Raw genomic sequence first — 15,383 nt, forward strand, 5'->3', positions numbered from 1 at the left:
GGGGTCCGTCTCAGGGGCCGGCCTTCGCTGACAGGCGGCCACGTGCTGGCCAGGGGAGGCCAGCCCGGGCGGGGCCGGGGCGGGGCTTGGCGGGCCGGCCTCTGACGTCAGGGGCCGTGGTCCGGCAGCCGGCCTACGGAGGCGGGGTCTCGGCGGCCGAAAGCGGAAGCGGCCTCCGGCGGGTCATGTGACTCGCGTCACATGGCTTCCGCCCCCTGAGCCGCGGACCCAGCCGCATCCTCAGGCGGGCCCCGAGCGAGAGCCCCGGCGGCCGGGACGCGCGAGCCGCGGCGTGCGCAGGCGCGGGAGGCGGGCTCCGGAGGCGCGAGAGGAGCCCGGGCGGCGGGGGCGGCGCCCATGAGGCGGGGCGGGAGAGCGCGGAGCCGCACACGTCCCCGCCGGGCCCCCGGCCCGCGCTCCTCGGCCTCGCCGCCGCCATGAACGCGGAGAAGGACTTCGCGCCCCTCACGCCCAACATCGTGCGCGCCCTCAACGACAAGCTGTACGAGAAGAGGAAGGTGGCGGCGCTGGAGATCGAGAAGTAAGAGCTGCCTGGGGGCGGGGGCGCTGCCGGGGCCGCCCAGCCGCCGCCTCCCCGCCGCGCCCGGCCCGGGGCACGCCGGGGCCGCGGGGCATTGTGGGCGGCGCGGAGCCGGGAAAGCGGGCGGAACAGGTGCGGGGCTGTGGGAAAGCGGGGGGACCGGGGCATTGTGGGAGAGTGGAGCCGTGGGAAAGCAGGTGCATCGTTGGTGGAGTGGATGTAGGAGAAAGCGGGAGGAGCGGGGCATTGTGGGAGGAGTGGAGCATTGTGGGTAGAGTGGAGCCGTGGGAAAGCAGGTGCATCCTTGGTGGAGTGGATGTAGGAGAAAGCGGGAGGAGCGGGGCATTGTGGGAGGAGTGGAGCATTGTGGGTAGAGTGGAGCCGTGGGAAAGCAGGTGCATCCTTGGTGGAGTGGATGTAGGAGAAAGCGGGAGGAGCGGGGCATTGTGGGAGAGTGGAGCATTGTGGGTAGACGAGCCCTGGGAAAGCAGGTGCATCGTTGGTGGAGTGGATGTAGGAGAAAGTGGGAGGAGCGGGGCATTGTGGGAGAGTGGAGCATTGTGGGTAGAGTGGAGTCGTGGGAAAGCAGGTGCATCGTTGGTGGAGTGGATGTAGGAGAAAGCGGGAGGAGCGGGGCATTGTGGGAGAGTGGAGCATTGTGGGTAGAGTGGAGCCGTGGGAAAGCAGGTGCATCCTTGGTGGAGTGGATGTAGGAGAAAGCGGGAGGAGCGGGGCATTGTGGGAGAGTGGAGCATTGTGGGTAGAGTGGAGCCGTGGGAAAGCAGGTGCATCGTTGGTGGAGTGGATGTAGGAGAAAGTGGGAGGACCGGGGCATTGTGGGAGGAGTGGAGCTGTGGTAGAGCAGGACCGGTGCATTGTGGGGGGAGTGGATGTAGGAGAAAGTGGGAGGAGCGGGGCATTGTGGGAGAGTGGAGCAGTAGAGTGGAGTCGTGGGAAAGCAGGTGCATCGTTGGTGGAGTGGATGTAGGAGAAAGTGGGAGGAGCGGGGCATTGTGGGAGAGTGGAGCATTGTGGGTAGACGAGCCCTGGGAAAGCAGGTGCATCGTTGGTGGAGTGGATGTAGGAGAAAGCGGGAGGAGCGGGGCATTGTGGGAGAGTGGAGCATTGTGGGTAGAGTGGAGCCGTGGGAAAGCAGGTGCATCGTTGGTGGAGTGGATGTAGGAGAAAGTGGGAGGACCGGGGCATTGTGGGAGGAGTGGAGCTGTGGTAGAGCAGGAGCGGTGCATTGTGGGGGGAGTGGAGCTGTGGTAGAGCAGGACCGGTGCATTGTGGGGGGAGTGGAGCTGTGGTAGAGCAGGAGCGGTGCATTGTGGGGGGAGTGGAGCTGTGGTAGAGCAGGAGCGGTGCATTGTGGGGGGAGTGGAGCTGTGGTAGAGCAGGAGCGGTGCATTGTGGGGGGAGTGGAGCTGTGGTAGAGCAGGACCGGTGCATTGTGGGGGGGAGTGGAGCTGTGGTAGAGCAGGAGCGGTGCATTGTGGGGGGAGTGGAGCTGTGGTAGAGCAGGACCGGTGCATTGTGGGGAGAGTGGAGCTGTGGTAGAGCAGGAGCGGTGCATTGTGGGTGGGGGGAGTGGCGCTGTGGCCAGGCAGGCCCCCTAGGACACTGTTGATGGAGGAGATGATTGGGAAAGCAAGAGGACCTGCGCGCATGGAGTGGGGCTGTGGGAAGCAGGCCTCCTGGTGCCGTGTTGGAGGAGGAGTAAATTGGAAGAGTCTCAGAAAGGCACCAGTCCAAGGAGGACACTGAGGAGGAAAGGGCTTGCCCAAGCTTTGCTGTAGCCCGGGGGACCCTTGCACAATTTAATAGTTCTGAGCTTCACTGTTTACCTCGGAGGTGGGGAGTTAGCGCTTAATGAATGCATGATGCTTGTCCTTCATTTTCAAAGAAGACCCTGACCTCAGGGGAAGTGCTGCCATGACAGAGTTAGATTTGAGTGAGGGGCCTGTGCTAAGCCGCCAGCCTCACTTTCTCCTCCAGAGCTATCTGGGTCCAGTGGCCCGATATGAATCGGGACGACTGGAGGTGGCCACGGATGCAAGGCCATCAGGGTTAAGCTAGGAAGAGTCTGAGGGAAGATTCGAACTCCTGTCCTCCCAACTCCAAGGCCAGTGCTCTGTCCACTGCACTACCTAACTCCATAAATGCATAATACATGTAGGGCAGGGTATTTCTTTATCTGCCAAATCAGGCAACTGAGACTTGTAGGGATGGATAATTTGCCCATATATCAAAGGAACTTGTGGCCACAAGGATTCCGAGCTCTATTTTCTTTCCAGCTGGTTCTTCCTGTCTCTTTCTTTGACTTTATGACCTGTCTTTCATTTGCCTTTGGGGTTTTTCCATTTTTCTGGGTTTACCATAAAACTTTCCCTGTCCCATCTTCCTCCCTCTCAAACTTAGGGTCCTCTGGGGAAGCACCACTCCAAAATACTGGTTTTAGGCAGCAGTTCTCTCAGTGAATGAAAAAAGATAGTTGTGAATTTATTCTGTCTTGTATTCCCAAAGGCCCAGAGGAGTGAATGAATCATCTGGACTTAGGTAGTGTAGTAGGCTCTTAATAAAAATTTATCCCATGAAGTCTGCAGAACCATGTCCGTTTTTCTTTTCCATAAAAGGTCATGAGGCTAAACAGCTACTAAATACCAGAGCCAAAATTTGATCCCAGGTTTCATCAATTCCTTTTTAGCTCTTAAGTAATATGATCAAGGTGAGAAATCAGTTCTGAAAACTATCTTTTCCCGCTCTAAGTAGGATGATTTGAGCCTTTGTATGTGATTACACTTAGAGTGAGCATTATCTGATGTCTAAGGCATAGAGCTCTCAAGGGGAAATGCTGAGGGTTACCACATGTTTATTGGGCGTGGTAGTCTTGGTGGAATCATAACTTGGGTAAGGAGTTCATAAAAAAGAATTCCTGGATGCTTCCTTACTCTGTAGTCAACAGCTGGTTTCTGTTGTTCCTGCCCATAGATATAGATGGTAGGTAGTAGGCCACCAAGGAAGCATGTTCCAAGCAGGTTATCTCAAGTACCTTTGACTTGGGGTTGTTTTTTATTGATCATCCAGGACTACTTCAGTTTTATCATATGATAACTCATCATTGGGGGCCCAGAATCAAGCCATTCAAATTGGTGTGTTATTTATACTTGGGTTATTTCTCAGCACATTTTGACATTTCTCTAACAAATATTTCAGAAGTTGGTTTTTCACAGCCTTTCTAATGCTCTTGTAGACTCCGCATGACTACCAAGCCACAAATGAGTCAGAGTCACAGCAATTACTCATTTATGTAGGATGAAGAATCAACTAATAACTTTGAGCCTAAAAGTGAAAAGCACAGTCTTCTTGTGAAGCATTTACCTTTTCTGCTACCCTTTCCAGACAAGATGGTAGACCTTCCCAGTCCTCTTCATTTCATCTCCTCCTTTTATAAGCAGAGGAGTTGGCAGTCAGAATGGCATTTGTGCTGAGGATCATCCTCAGGTCAAGCATGGAAGTGAACCTGGTTCCCTACATATGTAACAGGATCATGATTTCTTGTTTTTGAGTGTTTGGTTACTGGTGTGCCATCTTTCCTACCCCATCATATTCCTTAGCCATAGATCACTACATTGGAGTTGCTGAGGCAGTAGACATAGTGTCTGTGAATTCTGAGGCACCACACAGACAAATTCTGAAAGGTGAGGAAGGTTTAAAAATGCTTTGAGCATCTCTGAGCAAGCACCTGCTTAACACAGTTGTGATACTTTGATAAAGTTAGGATTCTCCTAGGCATATCATTATTTGTGTTGTTTTGAGAAATGGAGTAGCCTTAGGGAGTATGATGCCATTCACCCCAAAGAATGACTCTTGGGAGACCAGTAATTCCACCTCACACCCCCCCCAAAATATTTTGATAAGAATTGAGAAGAAATCAAAATTCTGACAGGTAATGCATAAACCAAGAAAGACCTCTTCTTGGAACTAGGACAACCCTCCCCTTGCTGGGGCCATACTTAAGATAAACTGCCTCCTTGTTTACTGGAGGTAGCTTGGTTTGGTGGAAAGAGTGCTCAGCTGGTGTTCTGGAGAGACTTTGATTGTGGCCCCAGCTACATCCCTTTTTATTGTGTTGCCTTGGGCAGTTCACTTAAATAACCTCTCTGGGTGGGTCTCAGTTCTCACATTCCATCTCATAGGAATGATAAGAACTCACTACCTATCTCACAGGTTGTCAGGAAAATGATGAATAATATTGTTGTTCTGAAACTGAAACTTTTTTTTTTAACCCTGAGATCATAATAGTATGATGAACTGGAGTGGTAAATGTCCAGTAAATATTGATGGACCATCTGCTACATTCAAGGTTGTTAGGGTTGTTCTTGTTTCACTTCCCCCTCAACTCTTATCATATCCTCAAAACCGGGGGGGGGGGGGGGGGGGGGGGAGGTATTTTGTCTGAGATTTCTGTGTTTTTCTTGGATTTGATGGGAATACCAACTTCCATGGGATAATACGAAATAGTCATTTTCAGGGTCTGGTCACATCATTAATGTCATTGTCCTGAAAGAAATAAAAAGATGTTCACATGATTTTCTTGGTGCCTGTCTATTCAGATACTTATTAAGCATCTCTTATGTCCAGATTCCTTTGAGGCACTAAGGAGACTATAAGGAAGATGACCTGAGCACTACAATCAAGGAGCAGTTGACAAGTGCAATTCAGGAGCAGTACAATCTAGAAAGAGACTGGAGGCCCCATTTACATAATGCTGAGTCTTGGGAGTCTCTGAAAGTTCCAGAGTCCAAAGTCCTATGGCCTCAGACAAAGGAGGAATCACATTTATGTAGAATGATGTGAGGCTGGCAGGTGGCATTTTACAAACAATTGATCTTGAGCCTCACAGTAACCCTTTGAGGGGTATCATTTTCAGTTTGCAAATGAAGAAAATTGAGTTCCAGAGGGTGAGGTTAGAATCACAGCAGTCTTGCTACCAAGTCTGGCGTCTTTTACACCTCATTTCTTGTCATAGGGAGGGTCAAATAGGAAAAGAAGTACCCATAGTAGTTTTCCTGCCTGGAGTCCCCATTTTGAACTACTTGGTCACAAACCTGGCCTTGAATGAATTGCCAGTGACTTGGGAGAAAATGGCCCATTTCATATTAATGAGGGATAGACTTATTCCTCAGGGTGGCTAGGTTGAACAGGAGAGAGCACTGGCCCTGGAGTCAGGAGTACTTGAGTTCAAATCCAGCCTCAGACACTTAATAATTACCTAGCTGTGTGGCCTTGGGCAAGCCACTTAACCCCACTATCTTGCAAAAACCTAAATAAGTAAATAAATGAGTAAAGAAGTAAAGAAGAAAAGAAAAGCAAGAGAGTAGTTGCCCAATCCTCTTAAGTTCTAAGGGCATATTCAACTGAGAGACTCTATGTCAGCCTTGTTGGTCCCCAGTGCTTTGACCTCAGAATCCTTAGAACTGCCCATCAGAAAACTGCCCTTTGTGTTCTAGAAGGTCCCTTGAACTTCAAAAATCCTGTAGAAACTGCAAGCCAGTTAAGTGAAAGAACTCACAGAATCAGATTTAGAACCAGGAGAGACTATTGAGGCCATCTAGTTCCACCCTCTCTTTATATAGATGAGAGGTCAATCACTTGCCTAAAGTTACCCAGACTGTAAATAGCAGAGTTAGATTCAGATCTAGCCTCTTTACTTCATTGGACTACCCTTGGGGCCTCAGCAGCTCTTAGTCAATGGCTTCTGTTCCCTCACCCCACAAATTATCACAGTTTGTCAAACCCTTGCACCTAGTGACTGTTCAATTAATGTGCTATTGATTAACTTCTAGACCTTTGGGACAGGGGTGCAAAAGGGAGACAAAGTTTCTAACTCTTCCAGTTCATTAATTTGTACCTGATAATATTTGGAAACCGTCTCCTAGCAAAGCAGGGCTGAAGGTTGTCCTAGGTTCTCCTTGGGGAAGTTACAGTTAGAAATGATTGACTCTGGAAATCTGCTACAAAACTTGTTTTTCCAAAGAGTTGTGGCTAAATCCCTGAACAACCAAGAACCAACAGGAAGAGCAAAATTGAAGATACAAACTTTACCAAAGAAGGTGGCTGCTAACAGCATTCCTGCAGTTTTTTTAACCAATACTGTGATGAGCTCCAAAGGATTTTGTTTTGTGCATTTCAGGTGTCAGTTCTATTCCTCTAGATTGTAAACTCCTTAAAGGAAGTGAATGGTTGTTGGTTTTCTCTTTATGTCCACAGAACTTTAAGGCATAATGCTCAGTGTTTGCTGATTGAATTGAATGATTCTGTCACTTTAATTCTGGTCTTGATTGAATGGGTCTCTGGGTCACTAGAAGGATCCTGGATTTGCTCTGTAAGCCAGAGCAAAGACTAGTTCTGAAGTTCTGGTTAAAGACAACCCTTGAATGACCTTTTATCATTGCTTTTCCTGGTTGGCAAAGCAGTTCATTAAAAAAATGCATAAAATTTACAATTGGAGAAATTACTAGGGACTACAAGATCTGCTCTTTACAAAATAGTTTTATCATTTTGGGCAGTGATTCTCAAGCTTTTTTGGTCTGGGTTCTCCTTTATACCCTTAAAGATTATTGAGGACGCCAAAGAGGTTTTGTTTGTCAGAGTTATATCTACTATCTTAGAAATGAAAATGGGTAAATATTATTTTAAAAGAAAAATAAGAAATTCATTTGTAAATAATATTTTATGCAAAATAATTTTTCCAATAAAAACGGATGCATTGTTTTATTTATTTTTGCAAATTTTTATGTCTGGTTTACTAGAAGTTGTTTTGGTTGAAATATATGAAGAAAATCCATTATTATACAAATATATATTGTAGTTGGAAAAGGGGGGTAATTTTTTATTTTATTTTTCCCTAGTTTCATGCAAAAGCAAGTTTCAGCATTTGCTTTTGAAACCTTGAGTTCTGAATTCTTTCCCCTTTTCCCATCTCCCACCTTTCATTGAGAAAACAAGTTATTTGATATAGATTAAAAATGTGTAGCCAAGAAAACATTGGGACATAAGTATGCTGTAAAAGCCAATATAACTCCTCCCTCCCCCAGAAAGAGAAACCTCAGGCAAAGTAAAGTTGTTGTTGTTGGTTTTTAGGTTTTTACCAGGCAAATGGGGTTAAGTGGCTTGCCTAAAGCCACACAGCTAGGTTAATTATTAAGTGTCTGAGACCAGATTTGAACCCGGGTCCTCCTGACTCCAGGGCCAGTGCTTTATCCACTGCGCCACCTAGCCACCCCATAAGTAAAGTTTTTTTAAAAAGTACTCTTCAGACACCATCAGCTCCTTCTTTGGGAAGAAAAGTTGTCTTTATCCTAAGTCCTTCAGAGTTCTCCTGGGTCACAGCATTGTTAAGAAAAGCAATATCTCACAACTGATCATCCAGTAACATTGCTGTTACTTTGTATATGGTACATATCCCATTGCATCTGCTCATGCAAGTTTTTAACTAAGAGCATCTTGTTCATCATTTCTTATAACAGAATAGCATTTCATCTCAACACATACCACAACTTGTTCAGCCATCCCCCCCCCACTGGACATTCCCTGAATCTCCAACTCCCCACCACTAGAAAAGAGTACTATAAATTTACACATAGCTTCTTTTCTTCCTATATCTCATCTCTTCTGGAATATAGACCTGGTAGTAGCACTGTAGATCAAAGTGTAGGCATGGTTTTATAGCCTTTTGGGCATAGTTCTAAACTGCTTTACAGAACTGTGAATCATTTCACAACTCCTCCAACAGTGCATCATTGTCTTATTTTCTCTACATCCTCTTCAGCATTTTTCATTTTCTTCCTCTGTCCCATTAGCCAATCAGAATCATTCCAACACATATTTCTACTATCAATAGTGAGTTAGGACATTTTTAAAAAATAATTTATATAGATAGCATTGATGACCTCACCTGAAAGCTGTTCATATCTTTTAATCATTTATCAATTGGGGAATGGCTCATATTTGTTATAAATTGACTCAGTTCTCTTACATTGCTATGCTAAATACCATTGTATTTCCCTCCTTTCTATTCTTCCCACCCCCAATTATTCTATATTCTCTCTCCTTTCACCCTGTCTCTCCTCAAATGCTATTTTGCAGGGTCGGCTAGGTGGTATAGTGGATAAAGCACTGGCCCTGGAGTCAGGAGTACCCGGGTTCAAATCCGGTCTCAAACACTTAATAATTACCTAGCTGTGTGGCCTTGGGCAAGCCACTTAACCCCTTTGCCTTGCAAAAACCTAAAAAAAAAAAAGTATTTTGCATCTGACTATTCCCTCCCACAATCTCCCCTCCCCTTCTATCACTTACCCCCACCCCTTTTTCCCAACTCTTTCCTTTCCTACTTTCCTTTAGGGTGAAATAGATTTCTATACCCAATTGAATGTATATGTTATTCCCTCTCTGAATCAATTCCATGAGAGTAAGACCCACTGACTTCCCCTCACTACCCCTCACTTCCACTCTGCTGCATTGTCTTTATGTGAAATAATTTACCCCATTCTACCTCTCCCTTTCCTTTTCTCCCAGTACATTCTTCTCTCACTTATTAACTCCATCTTTTTAATACGTTATTCCTTCAAATTCAACTCCATCTGTCCCTTGTCTGTATATATACACTTCTATATATAATTCTTCTAATAGATGAGAAAGTTCATATGAGTTATTAGTTTCATTTTCCCATGCAGGAATATAAGCAGTACAATTAAATCCCTTATGATTTCCCTTTCCTGCTTATTGTGTTATGTTTCACTTGATTCTTGAATTTGAAGATCAGATTTTCAGTTCAGCTCTAGTTGTTTCATTAGGAAAGTTTGAAAAGTCCCCTATTTCATTAAATGTCTATCTTTTCTCCTGAAAGAGTATGTTCAATTTCGCTGAATTGCTTTTTTTCAATTTTTTTTGACTTTTACAATTTTTCCCACCAATCTTGCTTCCTTCCCCCCTACCCCCACAGAAGGTAGTCTTTACATAGTTTCCATGCTATACATTGATCAAAATTGAATGTGTTGAGAGAAAAATCATATCCTTAAGGAAAAAATAAAATATAAGAGATGGCAAACTTACAAAATACATAAGATAACTTTTTTTTAATTAAAGGTGATAGTCTTTGATCTTTGTTTAAACTCCACAATTCTTTCTTTGAATATAGATGATATTATCCATTGCAGATACACCAAAATTGTACTTGATTATTTTACAGTTGAAATGAGCAAGTCCATCTTGGTTGATCCTCACCCCCATGTTACTGTTAGGGTGTATAATGTTCTTCTGGTTCTGCTCATCTCACTCAGCATCAGTTTGTGCAAATCCTTCTGTGCTTCCCTGAATTCCTGGTTTCTTTTTTTTTTTTTTAGTTTTAGGGTTTTTTGGGGTTTTTTTTTTTTTTTTTTTTTTGCTTTTTGGCAAGGCAATGGGGTTAAGTGGCTTGCCCAAGGCCACACAGCTAGGTAATTATTAAGTGTCTCAGGCTGGATTTGAACTCAGGTACTCCTGACTTCAGGGCCGGTGCTCTATCCACCTAGCCACCCCACCCCCCCATTTCTAGTAGAACAATAGTGTTCCATAACGTACATATACCACAGTTTGTTAAGCCATTCCCTAATTGATGGACATTCTGAATTGTTGATTCTTGATTGTAATCCAGGTTCTTTTGCCTTCTGGAATATCATATCCTGTATCCCTTAATGTAGAAGCTGCTAAATCTTGTGTCATCCCGACTGTGGCTCCATGATATTTGAATTGTTTCTTTCTGGCTGCTTGCAATATTTTCTCCTTGACTTGGGAGCTCTGAAATTGGACTGTAATATCCCTGGAAATTTTCATTTTGGATCTCTTTCAGGAAGTGATTGGTAGATTTTTTTTCAATTTCTATTTTACCCTCTGCTTCTATGTTATCAGGGCAGTTTTTCCTGATAATTTCTTTTCTTTCTTTCTTTTTTAGGTTTTTGCAAGGCAAATGGGGTTAAATGGCTTGCCCAAGGCCACACAGCTAGGTAATTATTAAGTGCCTGAGACTGAATTTGAACCCAGGTACTCCTGACTCCAGGGCCAGTGCTTTATCCAATGTGCCACCTAGCCACCCCCTCCCTGATAATTTCTTGAAAAAAATGTCTAGGCTCTTTTTTTGGTCATGGATTTCAAGTAGTCCCAATAATTTTTAAATCATCTCTCCTGGATCTGTTTTCCAGGTCAGTTGTTTTTCCAGTGAGATTTCCACATTTTCTTCTAATTTTTCATTCTTTTGTTTTTGTTTTGATGTTTCTTGATTTCTCACAAAGTCTTTTACTTCATTCTATATTTTAAGGAATTATTTTCTTCAGTGAGATTTTGTATCTCCTTTTCCATTTGACCAATTCTGCTTTTTTAAGGCATTCTTCTCATTGATTTTTTGGGCCTCTTTTTTCCTTTGACTCATTATGGTTTTTAAGATGTTATTTTCCTCTTCTTTTTTTTTTTTTGGCATTTTCTTCATGCTGCTTATTCAGTTTTCATGATTTTCCTCATGGGAGGAGTATTTTAAATAGACAAATAATGTCTTATTATTTCTTAGACCCCCTGAAGGAAGAGAGGGGTCCCTGAACTGTATGTTGAGAACTACTAATTTAGGGATATGGTTCTCCCATTGTAATAAATCATTGAAAATGGTTTATTTAACTGTAGTGAAATTTATAAGTGAGTTGGTTAATTGAGGATGAGAAAGATGGTTAAAATTATAAAAATCTCATCAATTATAGAATCTTAAATTTAGATTAAAAAAACCTTAGATTTATTCTAATCTCCCCTATTCATGAACCTTGGCCATTACTTGAAAATCACCAGCCACCCTAGATTCAGTACCCATTCCATTCCTGGACAGCCTTCATTGTTAGAAAATTAATTCTTACATATACTCAGTCAAAATCAGACATTTTTTGCCATTCTGCATTGGTCTAAGTTCTGCATTGTGGAGCTCTTCAAAACAAATGCCCTTGTTTCACATGCTAACCTTTCAGATATGTGAGATTGGTAATCATGTTGCTCCTATACTCTTCCCTATCCCCCCACCCCCGCCCCTGCCCCTGCCCCTGCCCCTGCCCCTGCCCCTGACCAAGTCTTTTTTTTTTAGGTTTTTGTGAGACAAATAGGGTTAAGTGACTTGCCCAAGGTCACACAGCTAGGTCATTATTAAGTGTCTGAGGCCGGCTTTGAACTCAGATACTCCTGACTCCAGGGCTGGTTCTCTATCCACTGTGCCACCTAGCCGCCCCAAGTCTTTTCTGAGTTAAGCATTCCTAGCTCCTTCAACCATTTGTTATATGACCTGGTTTCAAGGCTTTCCACTATTCGGGCCATCTTTCTGTGAAATGAGTCAGTGTATCATTGTATTTCTTCTTATGCATCACTCAGAATTGAACAGAATAGCACACCAGATGCTTTTTGACCAACATAGAATAAATTGTAACTACTAATTTCCTTATTCTAGATAATATCCTTTGATTAATGTCACTGGACATGTAACAGTTATTTTTGATAGCCATATTTTGTTGACCTACATGTAGATATTAGAGTCAGCTGAAAAGGTAATTTAAAAAAAAAGAATTATTGTTAAATTACTTATTTTCTACGTATACAATTGATCTTTTTGCCTTAAGTATAGGACTTTACAAGTTAACTCTAATAAATTTTGGTTAGGTTCAACTTTTCATGGCTTTTGTGCTCCTATCATCTTAGCATTAACTGTTCATTCTGTTTTGTGTGAGCACAGGTAAGATAAGCATACCATTTAGATTTTCTAAATCTGTGATGATATAGCCCTGTAGTGACCCTGGAGAGAGACAGAGACAGACAGACAGACCTCCAGCTCACTTCATTCAGCACCCTAGGCCCAAGTCATCCAAGCTCAGGTTCACTGTTTCCATGACACTCTCCAATTCCTCCTCTGCTGTCCCCTTCTCCTGGTGCCTTCAATCTTTCTTAACATCACAGTCTTTTTTTCCCTTTATGTGCCTTTATCTGTTCCCTGATTTAGGTATTGTGTGTGTGTGTCTTGGCCACAACTGTGCCATCCAACTTGAGTTCTGACTCCCTGTCTTAACCTGCCGCTGGCCGTTGCCGTCTGTCTGTCTTATCAGCATCTCACTCAGACTAAGACCAAATCATCATCTTGCTCCCCACAAGACCCTCTTGACCTTTCAATCACTGAAGTCCTCTGGACTCTTTCTTTTCCTTATCTCTTTAGATTCAGATGGTATCCATTAATAGCTTTTGTCCATTTGGCCTCCTCTGCAGCTCCCATACTCATGAGTCCCTTGGTGTCAGACTCCTAACTTCCCATGACCACCTTTTATTTGTTCTATTGTAATCATCCCCTAATTCAGAGCTTCTTAACCCTGGGTCCATGAACTGTAAGAAACATTGATGCCTGGATTTCAGTATGATTGGTGTCTTTTGTAACCTATCTTGTTTGATTTGTTTAAAAGCGTTATTCAGAGAAGGCCTTCCTTAGCTCCACTGACCTCCTATCCAAGGGGCTGTAATACGGCAAGGGTTAGGAAGCCCCACTGCTGACACTCATTGACCCCAGCTCTTCCCTCTTCTCGTTTACCCTGCTACCATTTGCCAGTCCAGTGTGGCTGAGGCCAAGGATTCTACACAGGGCTAGACCCATAGCCTGATTGGACATTCTTCCCCTTCCTGGACTGTCCTTGGGATTGATGCTAGACTGGAGCAAGAAGTCCTGAGTTCAAGACTCAGTAAGCTCAGACCCTTACTTGGGCAGAAAGAATGGTCACAATGGAAATGACTGGACCACATAAACTGGGGCTCAAGATAGCTCCTCAGGGTTCTTGTGAGAATGGAGGACATGATTTTGGTGCTGTGCTTCACCCTGGGCCTGACTACTCTCTTTCCCTCCTGGTATGCATGTGCCATCTCTCCTCTCGGGCATTGGAACAAGCCGGGCACACCCCTCACTTTTGCCTTTCAAAATCCTTGTCTTCTAGCCAAATTCCACTTATTATTGTTTATTGACTGCCCAACTGAAGGAAATACATATATTGCTGATCTTTAAAGTAACCATCCCTTTGTTAAATGCTTCAGTGGTACTTGGAAGGGGGTGTCCAGTCACTGGCCTCCCCCCATTCTGAAACCTTCCTTGATCATTCTCAACCACCAGGACCTATAGTTGTTGGCCTTGATCTCTTCTGTACCCAGATTGGTGGAGTAAATAGTGCAAATAGTAGGGACTAAATCAATATTTGTTGTTGAATGAGTTCATCCACTCTTTAGCAATAGCCATTCAGTTGAACTGAATCCTCTGGATTCCATTAGCACGCATCCTCTTTCCCTACCCTATGTGTTTGATAATCTCATGGTAGATTTGTGCATAATATGCCAAATGTGTCGCTGAATTTCTCTCTGCTGTATTTTCAGTTTGAAAGAAGAACTACACTCCCAAAATGAAAATGAAATGACTTTGATTTGATTTGCTTTTAGGTATGATGATGCCTACTTCCTTTGAAGCCCTTTTCGGCCTGATTACAACCCACCTTGCCAGGCTGGAGAATAATTCCTCCAGTGCCTCACCTATCCTCCAGGTTACTTTGTTTTTGTTTGAATGTCTTTTGTACATTCTTGTATGTGTACATATAGTTACACTAATTGACTGAATATCCTTCATGCTCACTGTACATTAAGTGCCCTCGTTGGTAAAATGGGATATTGATGCTAAAATGAGACCCGGCAGCCTCTGACAATCCACTCCCCCTTCTAGTTTTGGATTTTGTGATGCTATGGCCCCTTGAAGGCAGGGCCAGCAACCTGCTGCCTGTTTTTGTGTGACCAACAAACTCAGAAAGGTTATTTCCTTGTAAAATATAATGAAATATTAGTTTAAAATATAAAAACTTTTCTAAGCATAAAAATCACTTTTAGCTTGAGAGCTGGAGTTTGCTGACCCTGCCCTTGCACCTTAAAATGTGTGTGTGTGTGTGTGTGTATGTGTGTGCTCATTTATAGCATTTTTTAGATCAATTGTTACTTTTTATTTTTTTAAAGAAAATTTTAAAACATGATAAAAATAAAAAAATTCAGAAAAGCACTGGAAATTTTTGTCAGAGCCCATAGATATTGAAAAAGTACCTTTTGGTCACTTGCCAGTTGAGATATGAAGATTGACTGACAGACTCCTCCCCCCTGCCCCCCAGGAGCTCACAGTCAAAGCTGTTTTTAAAAACTGTAGGAGAAAAATGGGCTTTGGAAAATGATGCTGTCACTATCATGCTCCCCTCCCCTCCCCCACTCCTGTGTCTGCATTGTCCCCCCCCTTCTAGAGTTGGTGGGAGGGAGGGCACCCCCCCCTTATACCTCCCATTGTCAAGTGACCACTGAAACACCTTAACATCCATCCAATGACTTTCACTTTACTTTTATACCTCTAGAATAGAACAAAAATAAATGTATATACATTTCCCTCAATCGGTCATTCCATAAATAATGATTAAGTGCTTCCTTTGGGCCAGGCCTTTGCTAAGTGATGGGGATAAAAAGAGAGACCAAAGACTTCCTGCTTTCAGGTACTTCATGTTCTAATAGAGGATACTACATACAAACAACTATGTACAGAAAAACATTATACAGAACAAATTAGAGATAATCTACAAAGGGGAAGTACTAGGATGAATTGCAATCAGCAGAGGCTCTAGGAGAAGATAGGATTTTAACCAGGGACTTGAAGGAAGGAGGGAGGTAGAAATAAAGAATTCCAGGCTTTGGGGACAGTCAGTGGGGAAGGCCATGGAAAGGGTGGGAA

At 43.8% G+C, this 15,383-nt stretch overlaps 1 protein-coding gene across 1 annotated transcript in view; it reads left to right on the forward strand.

Moving 5' to 3' along the window:
- The first annotated feature begins 275 nt into the window (after window positions 1–275).
- The window catches only part of VAC14 (VAC14 component of PIKFYVE complex), a 123,381-nt gene continuing 108,273 nt past the window's right edge, over window positions 276–15,383 (forward strand). Inside the window, exon 1 of the mRNA XM_074199234.1 lies at window positions 276–541. Coding sequence (XP_074055335.1) covers window positions 438–541 — 104 coding nt within the window. The 5' untranslated portion in view covers window positions 276–437. The remainder of the gene's footprint in view (window positions 542–15,383) is intronic.

The sequence above is a fragment of the Macrotis lagotis genome, chromosome 1 (assembly GCF_037893015.1).
Source record: "Macrotis lagotis isolate mMagLag1 chromosome 1, bilby.v1.9.chrom.fasta, whole genome shotgun sequence".
Taxonomy (NCBI): domain Eukaryota; kingdom Metazoa; phylum Chordata; class Mammalia; order Peramelemorphia; family Peramelidae; genus Macrotis; species Macrotis lagotis.